The 27041-nt window shown below is 53.0% G+C and overlaps 11 protein-coding genes across 11 annotated transcripts; 6 read left to right on the plus strand and 5 right to left on the minus strand.

The window, feature by feature from the left end:
- Positions 1–1672, minus strand: BKA58DRAFT_466109 (DNA primase large subunit; the record flags this gene model as incomplete). The annotated part of the gene is made up of 3 exons (XM_046174992.1): positions 1429–1672; positions 844–1376; positions 1–792 (listed from the first exon to the last, which is right to left on the minus strand). Exons 1-3 carry the CDS (start codon positions 1616–1618, stop codon positions 1–3), a joined length of 1515 nt encoding a protein of 504 aa, XP_046029254.1. The 5' UTR covers positions 1619–1672.
- A 5-nt stretch (positions 1673–1677) lies between these two features.
- On the minus strand, positions 1678–3096 carry BKA58DRAFT_377210 (4-nitrophenylphosphatase). Its single transcript, XM_046169595.1, has 5 exons — positions 2998–3096; positions 2925–2946; positions 2767–2835; positions 2622–2713; positions 1678–2571 (listed from the first exon to the last, which is right to left on the minus strand). Exons 1-5 carry the CDS (start codon positions 3061–3063, stop codon positions 1906–1908), a joined length of 915 nt encoding a protein of 304 aa, XP_046029255.1. The 5' UTR covers positions 3064–3096; the 3' UTR covers positions 1678–1905.
- Position 3097: 1 nt separating this feature from the next.
- BKA58DRAFT_377215 (aspartyl aminopeptidase) lies at positions 3098–5141 on the minus strand. Its single transcript, XM_046169596.1, has 3 exons — positions 4912–5141; positions 4798–4859; positions 3098–4706 (listed from the first exon to the last, which is right to left on the minus strand). Exons 1-3 carry the CDS (start codon positions 5078–5080, stop codon positions 3321–3323), a joined length of 1617 nt encoding a protein of 538 aa, XP_046029256.1. The 5' UTR covers positions 5081–5141; the 3' UTR covers positions 3098–3320.
- A 654-nt stretch (positions 5142–5795) lies between these two features.
- Positions 5796–8005, plus strand: BKA58DRAFT_95559 (WD40-repeat-containing domain protein). The gene is made up of 4 exons (XM_046176272.1): positions 5796–6190; positions 6245–6369; positions 6416–6975; positions 7025–8005. The coding sequence occupies exons 1-4, from the start codon at positions 5907–5909 to the stop codon at positions 7874–7876; spliced, it is 1821 nt and encodes a 606-aa protein (XP_046029257.1). The 5' UTR covers positions 5796–5906; the 3' UTR covers positions 7877–8005.
- A 995-nt stretch (positions 8006–9000) lies between these two features.
- BKA58DRAFT_377218 (ketose-bisphosphate aldolase) lies at positions 9001–10253 on the plus strand. Its single transcript, XM_046169597.1, has one exon. The coding sequence runs from the start codon at positions 9163–9165 to the stop codon at positions 10048–10050; it is 888 nt and encodes a 295-aa protein (XP_046029258.1). The 5' UTR covers positions 9001–9162; the 3' UTR covers positions 10051–10253.
- Positions 10254–10257: 4 nt separating this feature from the next.
- On the plus strand, positions 10258–11277 carry BKA58DRAFT_466114 (uncharacterized protein). Its single transcript, XM_046174993.1, has 3 exons — positions 10258–10570; positions 10659–10866; positions 10975–11277. Exons 1-3 carry the CDS (start codon positions 10499–10501, stop codon positions 11157–11159), a joined length of 465 nt encoding a protein of 154 aa, XP_046029259.1. The 5' UTR covers positions 10258–10498; the 3' UTR covers positions 11160–11277.
- Positions 11278–11281: 4 nt separating this feature from the next.
- On the minus strand, positions 11282–13294 carry BKA58DRAFT_95623 (uncharacterized protein). Its single transcript, XM_046176273.1, has 3 exons — positions 13144–13294; positions 11808–13087; positions 11282–11754 (listed from the first exon to the last, which is right to left on the minus strand). The coding sequence occupies exons 2-3, from the start codon at positions 13080–13082 to the stop codon at positions 11404–11406; spliced, it is 1626 nt and encodes a 541-aa protein (XP_046029260.1). The 5' UTR covers positions 13083–13087; positions 13144–13294; the 3' UTR covers positions 11282–11403.
- A 931-nt stretch (positions 13295–14225) lies between these two features.
- BKA58DRAFT_466116 (RING-9 protein) lies at positions 14226–17558 on the minus strand. Its single transcript, XM_046174994.1, has 2 exons — positions 15195–17558; positions 14226–15144 (listed from the first exon to the last, which is right to left on the minus strand). The coding sequence occupies exons 1-2, from the start codon at positions 17204–17206 to the stop codon at positions 14703–14705; spliced, it is 2454 nt and encodes an 817-aa protein (XP_046029261.1). The 5' UTR covers positions 17207–17558; the 3' UTR covers positions 14226–14702.
- Positions 17559–18173: 615 nt separating this feature from the next.
- Positions 18174–20177, plus strand: BKA58DRAFT_95635 (aquaporin-like protein). The gene is made up of 5 exons (XM_046176274.1): positions 18174–18500; positions 18557–18885; positions 18937–19237; positions 19287–19541; positions 19588–20177. The coding sequence occupies exons 2-5, from the start codon at positions 18577–18579 to the stop codon at positions 19905–19907; spliced, it is 1185 nt and encodes a 394-aa protein (XP_046029262.1). The 5' UTR covers positions 18174–18500; positions 18557–18576; the 3' UTR covers positions 19908–20177.
- Positions 20178–21394: 1217 nt separating this feature from the next.
- BKA58DRAFT_377229 (aspartyl-tRNA synthetase-like protein) lies at positions 21395–23799 on the plus strand. Its single transcript, XM_046169598.1, has 4 exons — positions 21395–21656; positions 21704–22443; positions 22490–22672; positions 22718–23799. The coding sequence occupies exons 1-4, from the start codon at positions 21437–21439 to the stop codon at positions 23648–23650; spliced, it is 2076 nt and encodes a 691-aa protein (XP_046029263.1). The 5' UTR covers positions 21395–21436; the 3' UTR covers positions 23651–23799.
- Positions 23800–24309: 510 nt separating this feature from the next.
- BKA58DRAFT_452469 (uncharacterized protein) lies at positions 24310–25644 on the plus strand (the record flags this gene model as incomplete). Its single annotated transcript, XM_046174425.1, has 2 exons — positions 24310–24860; positions 24924–25644. 2 exons carry the CDS (start codon positions 24310–24312, stop codon positions 25558–25560), a joined length of 1188 nt encoding a protein of 395 aa, XP_046029264.1. The 3' UTR covers positions 25561–25644.
- Positions 25645–27041: the final 1397 nt, after the last annotated feature.

Consider the following 27041-nt stretch of genomic DNA (forward strand, 5'->3'; position numbering starts at 1 on the left):
CTACTCCTCCATCTTCTCCCCGCCCCCAACCATCCCCGCATTCCCCTCCCCCAAATGCCTCAACAACCAACTCCTCTTAAAATACGTATTCGGATGCACAATCGTATCCAAATCATTACTACTCCAGCTCCCCTCGTCCTTAACCTTCTTAATCTCCTTCTTGTGACTCCACTCAAACACGCGATTACACGCAACATGATACCGCTGCTTACCCACATCCTCTTTAACCGTCTTGAGCACATCCCTATCATTGACACCCACACGTTGCAACATGGTAAGCAGATTTTCAGGTGTGAAAGTGCGGTAAGGGCAGCCGTGGGATTGTCCAGGCCCGGGTAGGGGCTCGGTGAGGATCTTCTGGCAGGAATACGGAGTGTAGCCGCGGCCGCGACGGTTTGCGTCGCCGCCTACGTCGCCGTACGCGTGGCGGATGTTGTATTTGTATTCTTTCTGGAACTTCTCGTCGGTGATGAGTTTGAAGCTGCGGCGCCAGAAGACTAGACATTCGTCGAGGCTGAGGCCGATGCCTTTGAGGAAGAGGGTGTATTGCAGACGGCCGTAGTGTTTGAGATGGGAGTCGTCACGCAGTCTGTTGTGGAGGTTGCGCATACAGAGAGGGAAGTGTTGGGATAGTGTGTCAATGCTGTTTGCGGTGATGGTAGAGAGACCGTCGATGTTGGCGTCGGAGGCGGAGTAGGCGGCGTCGGGGGTTGTGAAGGATTGGGAGAGGTGGGCGAGGATGGGAGCGAGGCGGTCGTCTTCGTCGAGGCGGGGGAGGGCGCGTGCCGTTAGCTGTGAGTTTGTTAGCGATACCTTCAGGCATGTGTGTAGGGGAGTCCATACCTCTAGTGCCTCGTCAAGCTTCTTCGTGAACTCGGCGACTACCAGACTCATCTGCTCCCGTTGCGGAACATAAGCCATTCCCCTTTTCAACAGTACCTTCCGTTGCGCGACCAGTTCAGGGACCCTCTCCCAATCAACCTTGAACCACTCCTGATCCTCAGTCTTCTTAATACCACTCGCCGCATGCAACTCGTCCCTCAACTCCCTCTTCTCATCTTCCTTGACCTCTGTCCAATCCAGATTGAGACTGTTGACGAATTGTTGCCGCTCTCGCAAATCATCGTCTTTGAACCGCAGCGTAAACAGCATTGTCTCCAGCCTCGAAAACCGCCGTCGCAGATCCTCTGTTGACGAAAACGCAAGGCGCAGGATGAAGTGTGAATAGTGGTCTCTCCTCCGCTCTTCTTGTAGTTTCTGGCTTCGTGACGAATCCGATCGCAGTGGTAAGTACTTTTCCAGTATGCTCTTCATGTATTCGGCCGTCTCTTCGGGGCCTTTGTTGCGGAAACTGCATGCTTCGAGTTCGGAGAGGACTGCATCGCACGCCGTTAGCACAATCAGACAGTCGTCATGGGAGGTGCATACCCTTCAGCCTGTTGATTGCCCATGTCTCGAACTCTTCCAATGTAATCTCTGCGGTGGGTGGCAGCGTGTAGAAGTTGAGCCGGTGTTCATAGTTCTGCTGCTGAAATTCTGCTTTCGCAAACTGTCGCTTCTTGGGATCAATCTGCGCGCGTCTCTTGGGGTCGACTCGGGAGTAATCGTGGCGGATCATGGTGTTGGGGTCTTCTTGCGTTGTTTGGCGGCTTGCACGTCTCCACGCTTGATGATGGTGTTAAAGTGGCAGGCGCGTTCGCGTGCACGCGTGAAGCACGCTAGCCACATATAGCGCACGCGCTGTCCGCGTGTCTGATTGGGTCATCACCGCTTGCCATAATCCCAGACCCAGCGGTTCAGAGGCACGCGAGTCTTAGCATCGTTTCCCTGTATTCTATACCAAACCCTATCTATGGCCTTGCAACCCTGTCTCTAGGTACAGCCTTGCGCGAACCACATTATTGCTCAGCCCATGAGGTCACCCAGCGCGTTCACATAAGCCATCGGAACAGTCGTCGCACCCTCAGCCAGAAAATCCTCTTTCTTGCTGACGCCAGTGAGCACAGCCAGAGTTCCGCCCAGCTTTCCATCGATACCGAATTGGATATCTGTGTTCAATCTATCGCCCACCATGCATGTTCTGCTGCGGTCGAACTTGAACTTGCCTTCTATCGCGTCCATCATGGCCTGACTCGGCTTGCCCAGCGACAATGGCGCCCTACCGATCGCTCGCTCAAGCGCAGCACCTGATGCGCCAGCACCGGGGAACAGGGAATGCGCATTCGGCAGCGTGCTATCAATATTTGTCGCGAGATATACTGCGCCACGCTGTAGGTACTGGAACGCGATTGCCGTCTTCAAGTAGTTGGAGTGGAAGTCCAGACCACTCAGCACGACGCCAACATCTGGATCGAGCAGACTGCCGTTTGCAATAGCCTCGAAGTCCTCTGGCTGCCGGAATTCGCGCCGGTATGCAGGGTCTGTACCACCAATGTATGGGACACCTTCAGCGTCGAGCTCCTGTTCTACGCCGGACTCTCCTAGCACGAACACCTTGTTCTTCGGCGCGGGAAGCTTGAGGATGCGAGCAATGTATACGGCAGCGCTGTAAGATGATCCGAAGACTTCTTCCTGATGTCATGTCAGCCATTGTCCATACGTTGGCCTCGTTGCTTACATACCACCTGGGCGGGGATACCAAGTTTTTCGAACTTCTTCTTGTAGTCTGCGCGCGACTTGGTGCTGTTGTTCGTGACAAAGACGAGTTGTTTGCCTGGGGTCAATTAGTTCGACGTAATAATGTTGCGTACCAGGTGAGTGTCTTACCTTTACTCCTCAGCATTTCGAGAGTCTCTGGGACCTTCTCGTATAGGTGATCGCCGGACCAGAGGACGCCTATCCTTCGTCACGATCAGTAGATGGTCACGGGTGCTATAGTGATTGCGAGCAAAAGATATGACTGTAGGAACAAGGTTGGCGCATACCATCGCAGTCGAAGAGGAAGACCTGTGCATCTCGTCAGCGAAAGAGTGGCAACCACAGAATTTAGGCGCATACATCGAATCTGTCCAGGAACTCGTCTATGGCGCTTTTGTCGCCAGACAGAAATTGAGGTTTCGCCATGATGTTGATCGTCTCGATTATGGTTCGCGCATGAGTAAACACGGACGAAAGATGACACTGGTGGGGTGCTTGGCGTGGACCCTGAAATCCAGCGGAACGGTACCGATGGATTCCGAAGTTCACAAGGTACTCATTCCACAACCTCTCATTCATTCGTTCAGTGTTTGATTCTGCAACTTGTCTATTCATGATACATGCATCAATTTACGTTCAAATGCATTGCGATACTATGTTCATTATAACTTCGATCGATCGAGTCAGTCCACGATGATTTTCTTCTCAAGCTCCTCGAAGTTCTCGAAGAAGCTGTCAAATAGATTCACAGCGTGCTCAACATCATGCGCACCACCAGTCTCACGAATGCTGTGCATGCTGAGCTGAGGGTTGCCCAGATCAAGAGTACGAGCACCCATGGCCGCCGACAGCATAGGGCCGATAGTGCTTCCACACGACGAGTCGTTACGGACAACGAAGAGCTGGAGCGGGACACCCTCTTTTCCTGACTTAGGGTTGTAAGAAGCAGCTTTTGCACGGCGGGCTGCTTCTTGCAGCAGAACGATGCCGGGTGAGTTGGTGGCGTAACGGGCATTGGCGTTGATCTTAATAACAGTACCCTTGTTCATCTCAGGCCTGTGCTGGGCCTCGTACTTGGCAGGGTAGTTGGGGTGTACGGAGTGAGCCATATCGGCTGAGATCAAGAAGGATGTGGCCAGCGTCTGCTCGTAGGCGGTCGCGGTGTCTGCCTCAACCTTGTCGTACGACGCATCGGAGTTGCTCTCGGAGGCTGGTAATACTGAGAGACGGCGGATAACAGCAGGTAGCAGGTTGGAGTCTGCTCCCTGTGCTGTTTGGGAGCCAATCTCCTCGTGATCGAAGCATGCGATCAATCGGATAGTCGAATCCTTCTCTAGTGCCGACGAGTCGGAAAGACTTTTGAGAAGACCCTCGACACTGCAGTACGTCATCATAAGATTGTCCAGTCGTGGAGAGAAGATGAGCTCATTGTTCAGACCGCCAATCACCGACTTCTGCGTATCGTACAGAACCATCTCGAAGTCTACGATGTCACTCGGTTCAGCGCCGGCCTCCTCAGCGATGATGTCGATGATATACGGGTGGTGTCTCGCGGTCGGCGCCGCGAGGGGGCCTTCACTCTCCGTGTCGTTGCTTTCCTCCTTGATCTCTTCGCCCTTGCCTTGACGGTTCAGCTCTGCAGCGACGAGACCCGCAATGGGAAACAACTGGGTCTCCTTGTTGAACTGGAAGTTCTCCTGGCGATCCAGATGGATGGCCAGAGTAGGTATCCGCAGAATAGGTCGCTCGACCTTGACCAATCGTTGCTCGATATTGCCATCCTTTGTCCGGACCATGGCGCGGCCTGCGATGCTGAGGTCGCGGTCAAACCAGGTGTGCCATAGACCACCACCATACGTCTCGCAGGCTACTTGGATGAAGCCATCGCCTTGTCGCTTAGATACGGGCTTGATGCGCAGGCAGGGAGAGTCGGTGTGGGCGCCGATCATGGCAATGGGGTTGCCGGCCTTCCATTTGTTGCCGATAGCGAATGCGACGATGGAGGATGTGTTACGGGTGAGGTAGTATTTGCCTCCGGGGTGCAGAGTGGGTGCCCATGAGTCGCGCTCCTAGTCGTCGTTACTATTTGCCTCTACTATCGAGTCCCTGGATAGTATCATGATACCCCACTGTCGACACTTAGACAGCATAGTTGCGTACCTTGATCTGCTTGAAGCCCGCCTTCTCTAACCTTTCCTTGGCTGATTTAACAGCATGGAATGCTATCTAAAGTCAGTGTTCATCCAGGTAACGACCGGCTAGCACGCGACGTACGTGTGGGCGAGGCATTGACAAAAGAAAGGAAGTCCTCGGCAGCTTTGAGGGAGGGTTTGGTCGCCATGGTTCGTACACGCGATAGTATAAAGTTGGGATGTGATAAAACAAGGGGTGTTGTCGGTGCAAGGTGCAGTAGTGTAATGCGCAGCTTGGATGATGGCAGCATCAAGGATTGGACACGACGTCTACAAGCTGGCTGCGGGCGGTGTGGGGTATCGATTGAGAGGCGATTGAGGGCACGTCGGAGGTTAGCGCTAGACTCCACTTGGCGGTCATGCGCGATGCTGATTGGATGAGAGGATCCCAAGGAACGCGTCGAGGTGGAAGGTACGAACATCAAAACATGCGGATATGGCAGCCACGACGTGACGGCTCTTGCCCTGGCGCATCGCAGCGGCCACCCTCACCTCGCTCGCTACCGTATTCAGACGACATCTTCACACCAACTTCACTTTCTCTCTCCCATAGTCTCAGCTGGCCCAGCACCAGCCCATTACTATTGTCTCTCCTTACGTGCGCCCGCCGTGTCTCTCGTTGCTCCCCCAGCACCCTGCGCCTGTCTAGCATACAAGCTCCGACCCGCAACCACAACAAGGTCACCGCCGCCCACCCCGCCCGTTGCGCGCCCACCGCCAACACCACGACGACAATACCCACGTCTACCGTAATTCGATGCGCAACAAGATTGAATAAAAAAGCATACCTATTGTCTGCACTATTGTGCGCCGCGACGACCTGTCATTGGTTAAGAGGAGGGCAAACGACTTAGGGGCTATCAATCATCACAATACCACGACTCCACGTCACCGCGCCATTTACCTCATTGTTCCCGCCTTCACCTTCGTTTCAGGCGACCATTGTCCCGCCAGCTGCAATATACCCTCCACTTGCGATCTTCGATTACCCTCACCCCGCCACGACTCTATTACTTCACTCAGTAGAGTGCACCGGTCTACACAACAACAAACCCATAACCAGGCGCATCCATCTCGATGGCGCGAGGCGATCCAGGAGAGACCGCTGCGGCGAATGCGCAGATCGAAGAGGGCGTCGCAACCCCGACACTGATATCGCCGCCCGAGTCAAAGACACCGCCCACCGCCTCGCACAAGCGCAACCAGATCTTCCCCTCCAACCCACTCGATCGGGGCTCAGAGCCTATAGATGCAGCGGCATTAACGAAAGCCCTCGGCCATATCGAACAGGCTGGTCGAGTTAGGGAGCGGACACCCACAGCAAGCCCAAGTCGAAAGCGCCCGCGCATATATGGCGACAGGTAAGACTGCAATAGCCTAGTCACACTGGATTCTCCGTACTGACGTCTCCCGAGATTCATCCCAAATCGCGCAGGCCAAGACCTCCAAGCAAGCTTCAACCTCCTCCATGATGAAGCCTCACCAGCAACTCCGTCCAAAGCAAGGCGCACTCCGCATCACGAGCTACACTTTCAGAAGAGTAAGTCTTACCACTCCTCTGCTATACAGTCACTAACCCGCCATAGCCGAAGAAGCCAACCGCACTTACTCCGCTGTACTCCGACAAGAGATGTTCGAGGGCTCCGTGCCTCAAGCCTTTCCTCAGAATTTGTCTCCAACAGATAGTGCCAACATGCGAGGAGCAGGACGCTCACACACCCCTCCAGCCAGAACCACAGCGACGTTACCGCCGCCTTCAGGAACTCCATCAACCCCGCACAAGAACCTGTTCTCATACTCGGGCCAGCCAACGCCGTCAAGGACGCCATCAAGTCGACATGGTATTCTCAACCTCAACTCTCGTTCAGATCTCTACAGCCTATCACCAATCAAATACAGCAGTCAGCGCATGCTTCTTAGCCCACAACGGCAGGCCCGCGCCGTCTCGAAGGTACCATACAAGGTTCTGGATGCACCGGATCTTGCAGATGATTTCTACCTCAACCTCGTGGACTGGGGCAGCCAAAATACCCTAGGAGTAGGACTTGGATCATGTGTTTATATGTGGAACTCGAGTAGTGGTCGCGTTACCAAGCTCTGTGAACTTGCCGATGATTCAGTTACGAGTGTCAACTGGATACAGCGCGTAAGTTCTGCCATCTACATCATATTACGCACGCATTAATCTCCATTAGGGATCTCACATTGCGGTTGGCACCAACCGAGGCCAGGTACAGATCTGGGATGCGCAGACTCAGCGCCGTCTTCGCACCATGACAGGTCACACAGCTAGGGTCGGCGCCCTTGCATGGAACGAACACATCCTCACCTCAGGATCGCGAGACCGTACAATCTACCACCGAGACGTGCGTCAGCCAGAGCAGTGGCTGCGCAAGCTTGTTGGCCACAAGCAGGAAGTCTGCGGCCTCAAGTGGAACCAGGAAGATCAACAACTTGCATCCGGGGGCAACGACAACAAGCTCATGGTCTGGGACAAGCTCAACGCAGAGCCTACTTTCAAGTGGAGTGAGCATCAAGCCGCTGTCAAGGCCATTGCCTGGAGCCCACATCAGCGTGGTCTTCTCGCTAGCGGCGGTGGTACAGCAGACCGGACTATCAAGTTCTGGAATACCCTCGTCAGCTCCAGCGGCCCGTCAGCTTCAGCACTCGCTTCTGCATCGGCGGCCGCATCAGCTGCAACCACTGCCAACGTACCTCTATCGCCTACGGCACCAGCAAACCTCATCAACAGTCTTGATACTGGTAGCCAAGTTTGCAACCTAGCGTGGTCGAAGAACAGCAACGAGATCGTATCTACGCACGGTTACAGCCAGAACCAGATCATTGTCTGGAAGTACCCAAGCATGCAACAAGTCGTCTCGTTGACGGGCCACACCTACCGTGTACTCTACTTGGCCATGAGCCCGGATGGTCAAGTCATCGTCACTGGTGCTGGTGATGAGACGCTTCGCTTCTGGAATGCGTTCAAGAAGAAGGAGCGCACTGGAGGTCTTAGCAGCATGGATAGTTGGGGCGTCATTCGCTGAACTATTCTATCTGCTTTGCTCTTCTACTGATAGTGTACTATAGGATTGATGTCGAACCTCGCCGAACTTCACGCGGACCTCTGACTGGCTTTTATGCTACTTATCAGATTAGATACTATCGTGTCTGTGTAGTTCATTACAGCGCGCTACGGTTGCAGTTCACTTGGCGGTACTCAGAGACACAGACCACCTACTTCCTTTCTTCGGCGACTTCAGCGGCATTTGTACGGTTATGATCAAAACTTCGGATATTTCCTTATGAGCATGTGTGGTGTTTGGGGCGTTACAAGCGGCTTGATACCATGGGATCTTATTATGGGTGGCGTTGGCTCAGACAGCCAGGCATATGCTATAGTCGCGGGCTTGGGCGGTTTATCTGAGTATGAACCTGAAGATTATTGCTCCCTGACCATTTCGAATGCCATATCTTCCTATCCAGGCACTCAATTGAGTAGTGCCTTTTTTGCATTTGCTTCGGCGACCGTTCTGGGCTGAAGCTGGAGTCGAAGGTTCTATGGTTGAAAGCCATTTGGGTGCATGGCCGTCACTTGACCTGGGATGAATTCCTCATGATTACGATTGTACATTAGCAGCCCAAATATCACGGAAATCAAACGTGAAACTTCAAACAAGTTTTCTATCATCTTTCAGTCTGCGTGAGGAAGATGTGGTGTGAACGAGGATAGGCAGTAGCTCCAACCAGTGTGGATGGAAACAGTAGCTTCCAGCTGGGCGAAAGTTATAGTGAGCGAGGTGAAGTCCGGTGGACATGCGGTTTCGTACACGATCGTCTAGGAGTGGTTCTATCCGAAGTGTTCCCGACATGATGTTCAATAATGATGGAACCTCGCGACTCAAGCAAACATGCGTAGATTGTGCTTACAATCCTACCATCTTAAATGGCTCTTTCTACAATATAGTCATCAGCGTGCTGAGGAACAAGCGGAAATTCCGAAGTAGCATCAGTTGAGCGAACCTGGGGTAAGGCAAAGGCCGCGGCAAGTAATGCCCGACTAGGCATTCTGCAAGTACGAATCTTCAACAGCAAGTGCTGCAATTAGCCGGCAGATAACCCGAGTATCGGTGTTTCCGCCGCTGAGGCTATCCAGCAGTTGCCGACAGCCCCACCATAAGAGAAGACATCGGAATGCCGGAATTGCAACCGGAACGACGAGGGGAAGTTGCATCATCGCTCATATCACGTCTTTCTTCCTTTACTCTTCTATTTTGAACTTGGTTTCCATCATACCAATTCTACACTTGGAAGCACCCACACAACCATCATCATGGCACCCGATCTCTCCCAAAACAAAGCCGTGAAGCTCGTCGCCCACGCGGCCGCAAACAAATACGCCATCTGCGCAACATGCTGCTACAACGTTGAAGGCATCCTCGCATCCGTCCGCGCAGCAGAAGCAAAGCGCGCACCGCTAATCATCCAACTCTTCCCCTGGGCCATCAATTACGCCGACGGCATCCTCCTCCACGCCGCCCGAGAAGCCGCCGACAACGCCAGTGTCCCCGTCGCTCTGCACATGGACCACGCTCAAACCCCAGAAATCGTTAAGAAAGCAGCGAACTTTAAGAATGGCTTCGATGGCATCATGGTTGATATGAGTCACTTTGATGATAATCTAGAAAAGACGGCGGAATTGGTTAAGTACTGCAACGAGCGCGGGATTATCACAGAAGCGGAACCGGGACGGATTGATGGTGGTGAAGATGGTGTGGGCGATCTGAGTGAAATGGGTCTAGAAGCCATCCTCACCACACCCGAGCAAGCTGAAGAATTCGTCGCAACAGGCATCAACTGGCTAGCCCCCGCCTTCGGAAACGTACATGGAAAATACGGTCCTAAGGGGCCTCAACTCGATTACCCCCGTCTACGCAATGTACACAGCAAAGTCGGGGATCGTGTTGCGCTTGTGCTGCACGGTGCGGGTAAAGAGTGGTTCCAGGAGAAGCTGCTCAAAGAGTGTATTGAGTGTGGTGTTGCGAAAGTCAATATCAATGATGCGTTTAACAACGATTTCATCGATGTCATGAAGGAGCAGGCGGGTCTAACGCCGATCACGGGGCTGATCGAGAAGGCGACAGATGCGATGCAGAAGAGTATTGAGAGTTATATTGAGTGGATGGGTGGGAAGGGGATGGCGGATAAGATTAAGCTGTAGGTGGACTTGTGGGTGTAGTGTAGATAAAGAGGTGTCTATGTGTTGTTTGCGGATGTATCAGTGGTAGAGATGTGGTGTTATTTAGAGCGCGCACGGTAGCGCGTATTTCGCAACGACATCTCCATACTAATTTGCGTGTAATGGAACTACATTGCGACAGAACGACTGTACGGTCGAATTTCCATCCGAATTTCGCGACGATCTGACGTTCATCGTGGCTAGTCTTGCGAGATAGTCTACTGATGTCTGCGCTTTCCCATGATTACTGATCGCGTCCATGCGCGTACCAGACTACCCAACAAACTACTAACATACTAAACATTGGGGAAATTCGAAATACATAAGCCTCACCTTTTCCGCACATGAAAGGCAACCAGTTCTCTAAATCTTCCTGAAAGCAATCCTGCAATCGGAGACTTCTCACACCTCACACCTCACACAACCCACCATGCCAGCAAACTACTCCCTTCACGCAATCCCTATATACTGGGTCATAGCCCTCTACCCACACGCATACTCTGTACGTCCCCTTATCCCCTTCCCTCCATTTTTCATCCTAAAAAACCCCACCTTCCCCATCTCATCACTAACACCACATCCTCCTGTAGCAAGGCCTCTTCAAAGCCGCCACAAACGGTCAGCGCAACAACACCAACCCACGCGGCACCTCCACACTAGAACACTACCGAAAATGCACCCCAGAAGCCATCTACGCCGAAGCCGAACGCGCAGAAGCTTGTCATCAGAATAGCATGGAAAACGCGCCATTTTTCATCGGTGCGGTGTTAGCGGGGAATGCGGTGGGATTGGATGTTGGTGAGTGCTTCAGTTCTTGTTCTGTGTGGTGGTGGTTGATGATGCTTTTTGTTCATATGCTGGGATCGTGGACAATGGAAGACTGATGCTGACGATGAAACTAAACAGCGACGATGAACACGATGGTGGCATCTTATATTGGTCTACGCCTCGTGTACAGTATCTTGTATGTGAAGATTAAGACGAACAAGACGAGTTATTTGAGGAGTGGTACTTGGGGTGCCGGTGTGGCGGTGTTGATGACGATGTTTGTTAAGGCGGGGAACAAGATGAATAGGAGTTTTGGACTGTGAGATGGGTGATAGTCTTCATGCATGACATACGAAAGACGGAGGTTCGATTGGGGAGTGTTTTCGTGATCAGCTGGCGTAGAAGTCTAGAGAGATCAAACGATTGCAATTTTGGTAAAGGAACGAAACTTGCCGCTAACAGTAATGAGTGAATGTTCTAAAGAATGACAGCTGCAAAAAGGTGTACACTCATACACACACGTTCTTCATTTGTAAGCCCTTCTCACCAATCACTCGTCTCGATAAATCATTGCGGCCAAGCACACAGTCCTCCGCAGTCTGATCCGCCATTCGACGGATCACAGTCATCCCTCGGATCATCAACACAGATCTGACCTGGAGTGTCACACTCAAAACCCGCAAATCCACCACACAGCTTCTCGCTGACGCAGATACCTAGCATATCACAAGCAGGACCACAGGAGCCAGGCGTGAAAGGATCAGTGATGCAAGTCTGACCTGCAGGACACTCTTGAAGAGGACTTCCGCGACCGCCGCCACAGATCTGGTTGGTGGGGGTAGCTTGGCGAGGGTTGACCGGGGTTGGGAGGGGTATGATGCTGGTTGAGAATGTTGTGCTGGGGTCGGGAAGGCAGACCTGATGTATTGTCAGTTTCAATCAATGTTTCGCGGAGTAAAGTTGGCTCTTACCTGGGGTACGGGTTTCTTCCCGCCACAAAGCTCATAGCATCTTTGTGCAGAAGCATTTAGGCATTCACAAAGCTCAGGCTGTGTTGAGATGCAGTTGACCAGAGGGCATTCGCACTCTGGAGGAGGAATAGGCGCAGGGACTGGCTCTGGTTCTGCAACTCGAGCTTCGACGGGAATGGGAGGGCAGGTCGACGGAGGTGGTGCGGGCTTGCCACACTTTGCGGCGCACTCCACTTCCGCGTTGTAGAAGCACCAACAGGACTGGGGCCACAGTGCTATACAGACAACGGGCTCACATTCACAAGTCTCATCTTGTGGCTCGGGTACGGGCTCTGGCACCGGCTCTGGTTCTGCTTTGCGAGCTTCAATGGGGCGAGGAGGGCAGGTGTCGACAGGCAGGGGATTTCCACATTTCTCAGCACATGCTACCGCTCCATCGTAGGCACACCAACAAGACTCGGGCCAGATCTGCGGGCAAAAGATGGCTGAACAGGTGCAAGCCTCGGCCTCAGGCTCAGGCTTTGGTTCTGGTACGGGCTCTGGAGCACGGGGTGCGACATCAATACTGCAGTCCTGGTAAGTCGGTTCTTCACCGCCACACTTCTCGAAGCAGGCTTTGTCCGCGGCATTGCGGCAAAGACAACTTTCGGGTATGGATTGAATGCACACCACGTCCTCGCAAACACATATAGGCTCTGGCAATGGCACTGGCGTTGACGTTGGTGCGGGCTGGGGGTTTACGATATCCACAGTGCAGTCGTCGTAGGTCGGCTCTTCGCCACCGCACTTCTCGAAGCACGCCTTTTTGGCGTCGTTGCGGCAGTAGCAACCCTGAGGCCAAGAAAGGATGCAGAAGACTTCCTCGCATACACAAGTTTCATCCTGGGGTGCTGGTACTGGCGCAGGTACAGCTTCTGGAACGGGCTCTGGCTCTGGGGCGCGAGCTTTGACGGCGTCGATTGGAATAGTGCAGTCCTGATATGTTGGCTTCTCGCCGCCGCACTTCTCAAAGCAAGCCTTCTTCGCATCGTTTTGACAGTAGCAACCTTCGGGGAATGACAGGATGCAGAAGACTTCCTCGCACACACATTCGGTGTGTGTGGGCTCTGGCGCGATGACGGTCGTGGATGTCGGCCGTGGCAACCTAGGGCAGTGCTGAATTTGTGATGAGCATCGTGATATCCTTAGATGAGATCGTAGCTTACGAGAATACGGGGCTCGTATTCGGGGCATTTGGCTTGACAATCGTACTCTCGCTGATTCAGGCACGCGCATGCTTCCTGTAACAATCTTTGTTAATGATTGGCGTCGTCTAGTTTAACAAGAGATTGCATACCAATGCATTGTCGCTGGGGCAGTTAGGCGGTGGGCATGTTGCTACGCAGCTGTCTGACGGCGACTCCAACGCACGCCCAAGGGCGCTGCCGAGAAGCGGAAGAAGAACGAAGAGAAGCTTCATTGTCAAAAACAAGAAGACCACTAAGCAATAAAATTGAGGTGGTACTGGGAGATGCCTTCGAGGTCGAATGTTCAGTAGGTAGAGATCGGACCGGATATATATTCGGAAAGCACGTTGGACGCCCTGAAAGCATACTTGGTCTCACCTACCACCGTAATCATCTTACACTCATCGCCAAGGAAGCCTATAAGACATGCCAGAGTCGCAGAGTGGCCTCAGGAGACCAGACGACGCCTTCCGAAGCCACCAAACTTTGTGTTCTGGCGAACACGAGTTCACAGCCGCCATTCAAGCTCTTGGCGGTTCGTCCTAGGCATGCGCATTCCGGTGTGTGATGATGCCGCATTTTTCGTATGAGGAAGTACCCTCCAGCCACTACCTAAGACAACCAACAGTGTCGTCAGACGGGGCAACGTTTATTTCGGTCGAAAATCCGGTAATTGCGCAATGATGTTTGGACGATTTAACCTCATGCCATGGAGCAAGGGCTAAACCATAACGTGAGACCAAAATTAGCACTAATTAACTTTCCGCGTAACCGCGTAACATGCATAATGTTATCGATTGCGGGGTACAGATCAAGGGAGAAAACGCCTTCGGATCCAGGCACCGTCGCACGTTGCAATTGAAGTCAGCTCTCATTTGCTTCCTGCCGGGTGGGACGGCATATTGATTGAACGGAGGCTCTTGCGGCTGGAATACGACAGCTCTGTATGGGTATATTAGGTGCTGTATATGCGTTCCGGGTATTCAGTCGAGGGTTCCCGGGGTTCCATCTCTCAGCCGGGACGTCGTGCGCCCTTCCATTCGTCTTCCTGTTGCGTGGTGATCTCACGTGGTATGGCCGCGGATCACTTGGCCAAGCTGTGCTGATGGTGAGGAACGTAGCAGCAGACCACGAATTGAGTCTGCTGCTCTTAAAGCTCAACGATGAGAGGTCCACGGCTGAACGAATTTGGCAAAAGTGACGAACGGATGCGAGAGAATGTGGGCGATTTGAAGCTCAGGGATGACCTACGCGGGCCGCTGACGCCAAGGCGCTAAACCCATCGTTCTAGCCATGAGCCTGGTTATTTCCGTACTACGTCAGACGACGCTCGTCTTCACGCGCATTGGTCGTACTAGACTACGCAGTTCAGAAACAACATGCGAGACTGGTGATCTTGTGTAAGAAAGAAAAGTCAATACAGCCCCGTACAGAGCTTCCATTTGTTGTAGCTTTTACTAGCTGTACAAGGAGTGACTTATGGATTGAGTAGGGCGCGCAAGTTGTCTAAGGCTGTGCCAAATCGCCCTCAAGCGAGCCACTCGCTGACGTGTAATTATGTCTATGACCAATGCAAGCTCAGATGCAACGCCGGTGTGCTTCCCAGGGGTATAGGCCTTCAATGCAACCAAGAACCATCATATGAAACCGTAACTCATTAATAGCAAAATCACCTATTTCTGTCGACATCTTCAGGCGGAGACCGTCGCTGAAGGCCAGTCGTCGTTCGGACTGCGTCAAAGCCGCGCCAAACTACGGTAGAAACAGAAGAAGCTAGCTCCCGTAATGAGGGACCCGCTTCGGAAGCTCGCGGAATCTCTCCAGAGGCCCTCCGAGAGTTGTCCCCAGACCAGCCGGCTTCGATATCATCATCGCGCGGAGATGAATCGGTGGGTCCAGATCTGGACATGGGTATAGGTCGCGACGCAGAAGGTGACATGTTGCGAGTCTCGGCAGCTTCCGTCTGTACTTCGTCTTCGCTGATAGACAGTCGAGGCGAGCGCATTGGCGATGCTGACTGTAGCCGATCGTGCCAGCTCCGACTCAAGGAACGTACAACGTCGCCTTTGCAGATGGGGCAAGTCCTCCGGCGCGTGACAAGCCAGGGTGTTCTACTCACGTCAGATCGGCTGTGTCGATAGGATGAAAGAGAAAAACTTACATGCAATCCGCGTGGAACTCATGACCACACGGTAAGCTCATGACCTGACTGACACCATCGACATACTCTTCCAAACAAACAACACATTCTCGTTGACGGCCACCGTAGCGTCGTCTCCATGCTGCTAGCCCTGACTCTCGCTTCTCTTCTTCACGGTCACGAGATGCATGCTGCACGGATGTCGACGTGGCTGGGGTCTCTGACACAGTAGTTGAGCGCGACCGAGGCTCGGGAGATCGGGATCGAGTTGCAGAATGCTGAAGTAAGGGAGTAGTAGGTGAAGCTGCGCTAGATGTCGCTGCGGATGACGAATCGCTTATTGTCTGATAGGTCCTGACGGGCAAACGCTCAACAACGGATTTGGGTGCTCTCCAGCGGCGACGTCGTATACGAGATCTGAGCAGCAGGAGGGCATACACAACCGTCAATGTGACCAATGGACTGACGACGAGTACGAGTAAAGTATCGAAGAAAGGACTGCTTGAAACATTGGTGGGCGTAAGCGTGACCCACAGGCCTTTGTGAGCACTAGTCGCAGGCGAGGAGGTTTTGATAGACGCAGAGTTGGCACCAATGATCGAAGTAATGCTCCTTGTGCGCGCACGACTGGATGACACTGGAGACGCCGTGTTGTGTTTAGAGCCAAACCACCAGCTCCAAGGGCTCTTCACACCGGTCTTTGGCTTGGCTGGGGTATACTCACCACTGCCAGGTATGGCATTGCTACCTGCTTTGGTACTGATTGGAGTTGCGCTAGCTGCTTCTATAGATGCAATCGTCGTTGCAGTGAGTCGCAAAAGGTCAGGATCCCGCCAGTCATGTTCGCCAATGACGAAACCGTCAGCGAGTTTGGTGGGCATTGCCGTGGGCGCTGCCGATTTTGTCTTGATGGGGTTTTGGTCATCTTCCCATTCACTGACCTCAACCCATTCCAGGTCGCCGCTATTGGGTAGTCGTCGGCTGCCAGCTTTTGGTGAATCATTGCTTCCGTCATAACCAAATGCAGAGAGGAATGAGTGCAACCAGCTAGTGCGCTGGCCCTCTGAAGTTTGCTTCCCGTGGGCCCAAGTGTGTACAACCTGTGGCGCTTCTGAAAGAGTCGCATGACCTTCAATGTCCTGACCTTGCCAGTGTCCCTTGGCGCTGGCATGAGAGGCCTGTGCAAAATCCGAAAGCATGCCGTCTCCTGGGTAGAGCGAAGACAAAAGATGCGCGGTTGTGTGCGAAGTAAACAGGGACGGAATTGTAATATTAGAGGTGTCACCTTTGGCGTACATGCGAACGAGGGCGCCGCCACGCACGTCGTCACCGACGATGACGGCTACTCCTCCACGCGATTGTGCCCATTGAACTTTGGCCAGGAAACCACAACCCCCTCGCTTGAGGAGTACGACCTTGCCAGCAATTTCAGCACTCTCTTGTAGTGACTGTATATCGGCGTGTTTGCTTCGTGGCAGTATGCGCGTGTTGGAAAGCCCTGGCTGCAGATGATCGTCTGTTCCATCGTCCGCAACGGCGTCTTTGGTGTTGTCCTCGATAACGTCAGGTACTCCTCCCTTTGGAGACAAAATTCTGTCTGGCTTGGTGTCCTTGGCCTTTTCTTTGGAACGGCCCGATGGCCGTGAAGCCCGTGTGAAGTCATCGTTGCCATCTTCCCAGCCGGGAACGTCGCTGCAACCCAGCTCGCCGCCAGCGCCCATGGTATCATCTCCGAACCCGCTGCCAATCCACAGAGAGCCGCTCAAGCCTCCTTTGGGTAGCGCGGGGCCGAAGGCAGCGGGTCGAGCGAGGAAGAAGGTCGAATTGTCATCGGTCAAACTAATTATCGCGGACGGAGGGAACAACGAGCTGGGGAATGGGGACGAGAACATGGCTTTGAAACTGCCTCGGCTCGACGCAACTGAGATGCGTTCCTGTTCTTCATTTTGCGATGTTCCCACTACCATGTATAGAAGGAGCGTGAGGGCGACTAGGCTCGTAGACAGCGAAAGCAATAGGCGGAGTGGGCGCATGCTTGCGGAAGCAGCCGCGCGGCGACAGGAGCAGGTGAAGAAAGGAAGAACAGCAAATGATGCTGAATATCTAGGAGTGTAGAGGCATCGACTAAGATCAGGAGACAGACGGGATGTGGTCCTGCCTGGGGTCACGCGGGCGAAGTGAAGGGCAGGAAGCGATGGATGATGCGGTAATAATACAGGCGGGAGGGTCGTCACTACTCGGGTGGCGCGAGACAACAAATGGCGCACATGTGCAAGAAGAGCTGTTGCGGCGATTGCAGTACGGGAGACGCGTGTGAGGAAGGCGATAAGGAAGCGCGTGCTGCCGAGTGAAAGGCTGGTGGGAGCCCGATGATGTCGCGATGTGAGACCCTGGTGGGATCGGGGGCACCGGCATGATGGGCAGCTGCGCGTGCGCATGATGGGTGCCAAGCGCGTCGCTCCCCGCACTCGACCATGCTAGAAACGTCGGAAACACCAAACACCCCATCCGCCTTATCGTAATGGTCCCGGACCCCAATGCATCTTTCGTGACGGAGTGTCTGATGATTAGCGACATGTTATCTGAGTCTGAATTCCGCATTTACCCGTTGATCTTTCAGAATGCGCCGACAGGAGACAGTCAACATTCTTAGTCTGCGAACCCTCTGTAAGCTCTCAGATTCCATATACTAGAACGGCATGGGAAGTTCGATGAATCAGCAAAGTTTGATAGAAGACGCTCAGACTATGCGTCGGTTGATCGACTCATCGGCTCCAAAGCGTACATGCGATGGTCGCTTCCACGAGACTATGGCGGACACGTTCACTGCGTTGGATCTGTAATGACGAGAGTGGAGGTGAACCAAACATGAATGTGTTGTGAGCAGAGCAAAAGTAATACGAGGCGATGGCCATTCCAGAGGTCTTTAAGGTAACCTTGAAATGTCTCTGGAGATGCCGCGGTCACCTAGACTGTGCTCGTGGGCCGCTCCTTCCTTATCACTCATCTGAGTCTGCTCGCGGCTTCTGCTTTATGACAAAATCTACTTCGATCGGAAAGAACCCCGTCAAAATCACCTCCACGACTGCCTGCGCTCTCCCCTCGCCCTCCGTGTCGTCACGCTGCTCCCGTCTTTCCCTTCGTTCGACTTCCCAGCCTACACGCCTCTCATACCTTCAGCTCCTCGTACATTCAGTCCTACTACTAGCTTCCATACCTCTCAGCAGCCTTTTTAATACTCATATCATTCCTACGTCTCACCTGCTTGGCTGTGAACCTCAGCTCACGAGCCCATCACCTACGACCTACCTAAACGCAATCGCACATGTATGAAACTCACTCGTGGTATTCACGAGTCTTTAGCTGATGATGATGGTCTACAGCCGGCCCCTCGGAAAGCGTCATGGTTATACCAGGCATGAAGTCGAGATACACTGAAGACCCCAACCGACCTGGAGAGCCACGTCTCGCTGGTTTCGGATGGCTGCCAAACAGAGCGCGCCATCTCTTCATTTCCTTTGCCGGTGAATTTGTCGGCACCTTCCTCTTCCTGTTCTTCGCCTTCGCTGCTACACAGGTCGCCAACAATCTTCGCGGTAGCAGGCCCATGGACATTGGATCACTGCTGTACATCTCCTTGGCATTCGGCTTCTCGCTCGCAGTCACGGTCTGGGTCTTCTTTCGCATCAGTGGAGGTCTCTTCAATCCTGCCGTAAGTGTACTGAAGCTTGTTGATAAGGATGGACACGCTGATAAGGTCTAGGTTACGATCGCCATGGGCTTTGTCGGAGCGCTTGGATGGCTGAATGTCTTACTGCTCATTATTGCGCAACTCGTCGGCGCCATTACTGCCGCTGCAGTCGTATCTGGTCTCTTCCCAGGACCACTATCCGTGAACACAACCCTCAGCAAGGAGACCTCGGTGACGCGAGGCCTTTTCATCGAAATGTTCCTGACATTCATGTTACTATTGACCATCTTCATGTTGGCAGCAGAGAAGCACAAGGCGACGTTCGTCGCTCCGATTGGCATCGGCCTTGCTCTCTTCATCGCGGAGCTGGCCGGTTTGTAACACTTCGAGGCATCCCAATACATTGATGCTGACAAACACAGGTATATACTTCACTGGAGGCTCACTGAACCCAGCTCGCTCTTTCGGACCAGCTGTCGTGACCGGTGTATGGCCTGGACATCACTGGATCTACTGGATTGGACCCCTCTTTGGCGCCATTCTAGCATGCATCTTCTACCGTCTGATGAAGATGCTCGAGTATGAGACTGCCAATCCCGGCGCAGACCACGATGGCCGTGAAGCGTACCATGAGCATGAAGTTGGCCAAAGCTCTACCCATTACGAGGCCACATCTGGTATGTCCCATGTAGTCCTCTATAGACACTGCTGAAACCTCTGTAGCTCGACAGGCAACCGATGGCACAGACGAGTATAACTTTGCGAAGCAGCTGCGATCCGGTACCAGACAGCCTACCATGACCCAGCGTCAAGCAATGCCCTCCTTCGGCACCTTCTCTACCTCCACAGGCCACACTGAGAAGCCAGTGGCACCGCTACCGGTACATATGCAGACGCTCGATGGTCACCGATCCGACACCGTCAACCATCCCGAAGATCGTTCTCATGCCCACCACAACCGCGGCTCGTCGTCGTACGAGATGACATCCGACTCGAGCTACCGCAACGGACCAAGCGCGGAGTCAGGCAGCTCGGAGTCATAGACCGGCTCGTCGACTAGCTCGAGGTCGCGGTCACGCCGTTCGCCGAGCGCATAGGATGACAAGCAGTCGAAGGGTATTTTCGATGGCGCATTGTACTGGCCTTGCTGCTTCATGCCACATTTCATACTTCAGGCATGTTTTTGTCCTCATACGTGAGAAGCGATTACTAGGCATCGCTGCGTCGCGGGCTTGATAGAAAGGACTGGGTACGGTGATGGCTCGCTACCTAGGGGATCGCTCCTACTTCTTTACGAAATGATACAAAACTCCACAATACTGAGTGCAACCTGCAGCGAGCCATGACTTCTCTCATTCGTGGTGTGAGTGGCTTACACCAATTGCGAGAGGACGCCCATCTTTGAGCTTGCTTTGACTCGGATCCGAAAGAGCTTGCTTTGGTTCGGATCTGAAACGAGCAATCGACGGCTTTCGACAAACTGCCTCATTTGGACTGCGCCGACCATTTAACAAACCCTTTCGGGTCCGAAACATGAGTTCCAACAAGCTTCGCTACGCCACTACGTAGAACGCGACCACCTTCGATGTCTGCTTGACCAGAGACATAGTCTCTGCTGTATAGAGGTGGATGGTATCATCAGGTACCAGTGGCCAGTCGACGTGTGTATATGGACAACGCTAGTTGCACTTTCCAAAAGCTACGTAGAGGCCCAAGATCTTTCAGGTGATGGCTTCGCCAGGAATCACGATTGCATGGGTATGTCGCAAGTGTTTTACGCCCCTCTTCCCATAGAGTATTGGTGGAGGGGTAATTGACAAAGCGTTACTCTTTCGCCGACTGAGGAGAGTTGATAGAAGATGGTCTACTTCTCCACTCGCAGTAATTGCGGCGATGATGTCGTTCAGTGCCTCGCGCTGAACGCAGGTCTTCAAGAGCTCATCCTCTGTTCCAACATCACAAATCCGGTACTCACATGTCATGCGCAACATGGAAAAATTGATTGTATTGCTATCCACTTTAGTATACACAGCCCTTTCCACCTAGTGTGTGATTGCGTCGTTGCGCGCCTCGATCGCGAGGGCCGTCGTCGTTGCGTCGCGTGCGATATTTGTAGGACACCGACCAGTTTATTGAATCAGAGATGCCGTCAAAGCGTCCGTTTTGTAACAAGGTGTGTGTGCCGGACGCGGAAGTCATGCAACCACATCCAAATCTACCAATGAACCACTTAAGCCCCCGAAAGGAAGAGTTCAAAGGCGGACGAGGAGAGCTGCTCAGCTGATACACGCTAGGCTTTCATCATCTGGTGGTTTCGTTAGTGAATGCGCAAAGAGTGTCGCGACAGCGGGGTGGCTTACTTGTTATAAACTGGAGGGATAGCGAGAAGAACTGGGTGTGGGCGCCGGAAACCTTTTGAAGCTTCTGCAGCGTGGTCTGGGCGGACGCTAACCTTGATGAGGCTAGTGGCGGGTGCGGCTTGGCATGTCTTCGAGATCTTGCTGCGCGTTCACTGGAGTAGTCAGACTCGCGTTGACACCTAAGGGAGCTAAATCAGTCGCTGCGTTACACTATGAGTCTTGCAATCGCCTCACGACATGCGCTGAGACGGGATAATGGCGTACGCAGCTCCTACGCAGAGATTTCGCGGTTTTGTCGAACACCCCATCACGGGACTACGCCCAATCGTGCAGGCCTATGTCTGAGGCACGCAACGCAAGGCTTCGCAACTTCGCAAACACTAAATCGGGATGAAAATCTGCAAAAGACTCTTGATGACTTCAAGGCCACCAGTATGATTTCATCGACATATCAAATGCCTTCGCTCACTATGTTGTAGTTCGACCGTCCTCGTGGAAGCATCTGAATGATGAATGGAATGTCAGAATAACTAATAGTCCTCCCGGCGGGAAGATTGAGGTCTCTGGTTATATCAGCGCACGGCGAGATGTTAGCAGCAAACTCTCCTTCACGATGCTCCGCCACAGGAACCAAGAAACATGTGTCCAACTCGTCTCCAAACCTCTGAACGACGAAGCGGATAGACCGGACGCGCATAAGACCCTGCGGTTGCTGAAAGAGTGGACTCCCGTCATAGTACGGGGGAAACTTGTGGAGCGTAAAGGGGCCCAGAACAACACATTCGCGGGTATGAACTTGCTCAGTACCCGGGAGATCGCTGTGGAGCATGTCCAGCCACTTAACTCCATATCGGATGATGTGATCATAAAGGATGACACTGTATTCGGCCCAGACCAAAGGCATCTACAGCTTCGCACAGACTCGAAGTTGCGCTCGGATCTCATTCAACGGTCGAAAGCCATGGCTAGAGCAAGACTGCACTTGAATGATGTAAACTGGAAGGAGATCGAAACGCCTCTACTGTTCAAATCAACGCCTGAAGGCGCAAGAGAGTTTCTCGTACCGACACGGCAAAAAGGATTGGCATACGCGCTACCACAAAGCCCGCAGCAATACAAGCAGATACTCATGGCATCAGGCTTCACGAAATATTACCAGTTCGCTAGGTGTTTTCGAGACGAGGATCTGAGGGCTGACAGACAGCCGGAATTTACTCAGGTCAGTGCCAACGTATATCTGCTAAAGCCTCCGCTGACTGGAACAGCTCGATATGGAGATGTCTTTCGCGAACGAGGAAGACGTCATGGGCGAGACTGAAGCACTACTGAGGGAGCTGTGGTATAAAGTCATCAAGAAAAAGACAGAGAAGGAGTTTCCACGGATGACTTATCAGGAGGCAATGGCTGCATACGGATCAGATAAACCGGATCTGAGATTTGAGGCAAAGGTCTGTAGCTGACACGACATAGCTGTCTTCAGCTAATGAGTATAGATTCACACAATTACGGAACACCTGACAACCGACTTGATCAGCAAGATCACTTCCCTACAAGATCCAGCCGTCGATGCAATCAAGATACCGATATCTGACGACCCTAAGACAACCCGCAAGTTCGTTGCCGACTTCCTTGACAGTCCGGACGGAAAGATCTTCCTCGACAACCCTGACGGTCAGCCGGGTATCTTTATCGGTGATCTTTCGCAGCCTATGCAAGGCCTCGGACCACTGGGCTACCAATATGTGATGGAGGGCCCTGAAACGCTGGCGGTGGAAAACGGCGACCTTCTTGTCCTCCAGGCACGTCCCAAGGCGCCCCTCTCGGGCGGCTCCACCATGCTGGGAAACTTGCGCCTTGCTCTCTACAAAGCAGCTATAGCAAAGGGACTGATTGAAGCACCCGCATCCACAGACTACAAGTTCGTCTGGATCACAGACTTCCCATTATTTACCCCGTCGAGCGACAATGAACCAGGCCAAGGTGGCTCAGCAGGCTTCTCATCAACACACCACCCGTTCACCGCTCCAAAGACACCCGAAGATGTCGATCTCCTTCTCACGTCGCCCTCTTCTGCGGTAGCAGCGCACTACGACATTGTCGTCAACGGCGTCGAGCTTGGCGGCGGCAGTCGCCGTATCCACTCCGCCGCGATGCAGGAATTCATCTTCAAAGACATCCTCAAGATGAAGCCCGAACGTGTAGAGGACTTCAGGCATCTACTTGATGTGCTGAGGAGCGGCTGCCCGCCGCACGCGGGTATCGCACTGGGATGGGATCGATTGATGGCCGTCATGTGCGGCAGAGATAGCGTGAGGGATGTCATTGCCTTCCCGAAGAGTGGGAGAGGAGAGGATCAGCTGGTGAAGAGCCCAAATCGCATGACTGAGGAGCAGTTGGGTACATATCATCTCCAGTTGCGGGAGTAGATTTGGTCAAGTTTGAACCAACAGTGTACGATAAAATGTTGAGTGTATATCATCTTGGTGAGTAACGTGAGCAGACTCCTATGTTTGGATGCAATCGGCACAAGTAGTGCGACTTGATTCGTGCCTTATCACATGTATGTCGGGTGTGCCGCTACTTTTCCAGCAATCGCGATGGTCACAGTATGACGGTTTCCACACACCCACAAAGACCAACATTTCGTCCACGAACGTGCTGCTGCAGGGCAAAAAGTACTGCAATGCAGTCATATCCTGAATCAGCATGATGAGCTGCCGATCAAAGCGACCGATAAAACGCTGCATCGTTACACGACGTTGTTTCTAGCGCTTACCTCGGGGTAAAGACCCTTTTATGGCCTCATTGGCACATTCGTCAATGCTTGGAGCGAGGTTGCGTGCTGGATGCAGGCATGTTTACAGTGCCGAGCTGCTTGTCGTGCTATGCTTGCGGGTAAACCCGTGATGGATTAATAAGATAAATTCGAGCTGTACAACTCGTATGACCGACAATCCACCCTTCAAGCAGTATAGAAGCCCGTCGTGGCTTTGGTTAGTTGCGCGTCGAGATACACAGACGTCTTTGGCTTTACGTATACTAGTTGCATCAGAACGTGCACGCTCGACCCTTTTCTACGTCCATAATGACAGATCCCATGTATCAGATCCCAGAAGAATACCAATCACAGCTGAAGTACGTTGAATCTAACGACAACCGCACTGATGCTGAGATTCTGGATGCCTTGACGAAACATGCACCCATCACGTCCGAGAAGAACATTTGGACGTTCTGGCATGCTGGCGTACAGCAGATGCCGGAGTGGACGCAGCGCAACATCATCAATTGGGTGCGACTTCATGGCCCTGAGTGGACGATTCGCGTGCTGGATACAGTACCGGACTCGCTAAATCACGCGTTGACTTGGATCTCCACCGAGCTTCTTCCAGAGACCTTTGTGAAGGGTACGATGACAGGACCATACGTAGGCCCTCATAGCGCCGACTTCCTGCGTGGCGCAGCACTGTACACGTACGGCGGGGTGTGGATGGACGTCGGATGCATCGTGTTCCGCCACCTCGATAAGGTCTGCTGGGACCAGCTTGGGGACGACAGCAGCCCGTTTACAGTTGCTGCGCCACTGGTGTATGGGCAGTTCATGGCGAATCATGTCGTGGCTTCTCGAAAGGGCGACAAGTTCATCAAGAATTGGCGCGTTGTGCCTACTCAGCCATAATTCACTAGACTGACTGTGGACAGGCACCTGATCTTCCTCGAGCTCTGGAAGGGCCGTACCGATTTTACTGGCGTGGTGCAGTCGCCTCTCATCAGCTTCATCAAGCAGATGAATAACAACGCTCTTTACGAAGCCGGATTCAAGTGGGAGTGGAAAGTCGACGAGCAGACTCTCATCGGATACATTGGACAGTGTCTCGCCTGGATACGCTTAACGTGGCTGCAAGAGCCCAACGGTGGTTTCGATGGCGTCACATACTGGGCTGAGAAAATCTTGCTATGGCATGCGCTATCCGAGGACTTTCCTGCTGAGAACACTCTTGGCTTCGATAGCGCAGACTTCATGAAGCTTTTGACCATGAGAGTGGATGCTGACGAGTCCGATGTGGAATATGAGAAGGCGAGAAAGGCCACGTGGGGCATGTTGACGCAGAGTGTGATGCAGAAGATTACACATGGCAAAGGACTGGGCGAAACACTCCATATCGGCACATTGCTGGACCTTCCGGAGAACGAGGGTATAGATGCTGCACCTGGTACCTTGGGAGGGCTACTGCGATATGGGAGCGTGCATTTGGAACAGACGAGGGACATGCCATACATCAAGGCACCTGCGGTGGATCCCAAGTGCATTCTTCGCAAGGGATTACTGGAGGCGTAAAGACATCCGCCTAGGTAGTGCTTTGGGATATGGGCGGCCGGAAAGCGGAAATTTTTTGCCGTATAATCTTACTTTCTTTTGTTGGTGTAGCAGCCTCGATGAGACGAGATGGGCGCGGTGTGAAGCATAGCAGTCTAGGCTTCCGCAATCAAACTTGAAATCAGGCACCTGGGCACGCACGAGAACGAGCTTCCCAGCTGCCAGTTCGCAAGCGGCAAATAATCCGTGCGCCCGCGTATGACATCATCGCTCTCTCCTTTGATGACATGTTCCAACCTCCACGGGCGTGTCCTTGTGTCTCCTTTCTACTCCGCCTCCGACAGTCTAGATTGTCAATTTCCTTGTGAAAAGCTGTCGCCGGATGCCAATGAGTTGAACCTCGGCAGCCCCGTGTTCGAAGATAATGCGCCACACCGACTGCGCCACAGATTCCGCCATGCGGCTCATCTAGCCTCGATGACAGTCACCTTGACGCGCACGCCTAGAACACGCTTCTCATCGTAGCTGTCATTCCTGCCCAGCTGAGATTATTGAGCGGAGGGTGTGACGAGATGCGCACGACATAAGACCGAACAGGCGCTTTCCAAGACAAGGCAGAATCTGATGAGCGCAGCTGGTCAATCATGATTGGACGCCATGTGAAGTTAGCCTCAGGCGGTAAAGCATGTATCAACGGAGACACGGAACTTGTATCGGGCACATGGCGCCGGATGAGACCTTCCAAAGCATGTTGAAGAGACTCAGACGGCGATAGGAGATACAGTGTTTTCCCGGCGTTATGTATCATGCTATCTGAGACTCTCGATCAAAGTGCCCATGGGTGGCGAGTCTTTGCAAAAGCTATCGACGAGGTCCTACACATCTACGTCCTTGTCATCTGAAAGAATCTGGGCACAATGCTGAATACCTGACGGATGGAGGACAGCCCCAGGCAGAGATGTTATATAGGTAGGCTGGGGCAGCTGAGAGTCGAGTGAGCTAAACCAAAGATGGCTAAACCATGAGCAAAGCCTCAGTGGCGCTACCGTGGCGCAGGTTAAGCCCTGCTAGCCTCGCCCTGATCTGCACGGTGGACATCGAAGCGACACTCAATCGTGACTTCAAACTATCGCGCGTTCTTTCTTCTCACCTTGTTTCTGTTTCAACAGTCTTTGTGCAGTAGTCCATAGCGATGCGGTGGAAGCGGACGCTGAGGGCCTCCGCGCTTCACTGTGCTCGGATGGGGTTTGCACTGCCCCCTTCCAAGACCACCGGACTCTTGACAGCCGCTCATCTCGCTATCAACGCCGTTAGTGGCCAAAAGCATCAAATCTCGCCTCCTTGGCGACAAGTCTACAGCTCAACCATCGATGCGACGTAGGCGGAAGGCTGAGTTCTCGGTCATTCTACCAAGTCTCCAATGTGTAGATGTCACCTGGCTGGCGAAGGCGAAAACTCGCCGCGGAATCATCGTTCCTCAGGAGGCTACCAGTTGCCAAGCG

This window comes from Alternaria rosae (genome assembly GCF_020736505.1).
Source record: "Alternaria rosae strain MPI-PUGE-AT-0040 chromosome Unknown BKA58scaffold_2, whole genome shotgun sequence".
Classification (NCBI taxonomy): domain Eukaryota; kingdom Fungi; phylum Ascomycota; class Dothideomycetes; order Pleosporales; family Pleosporaceae; genus Alternaria; species Alternaria rosae.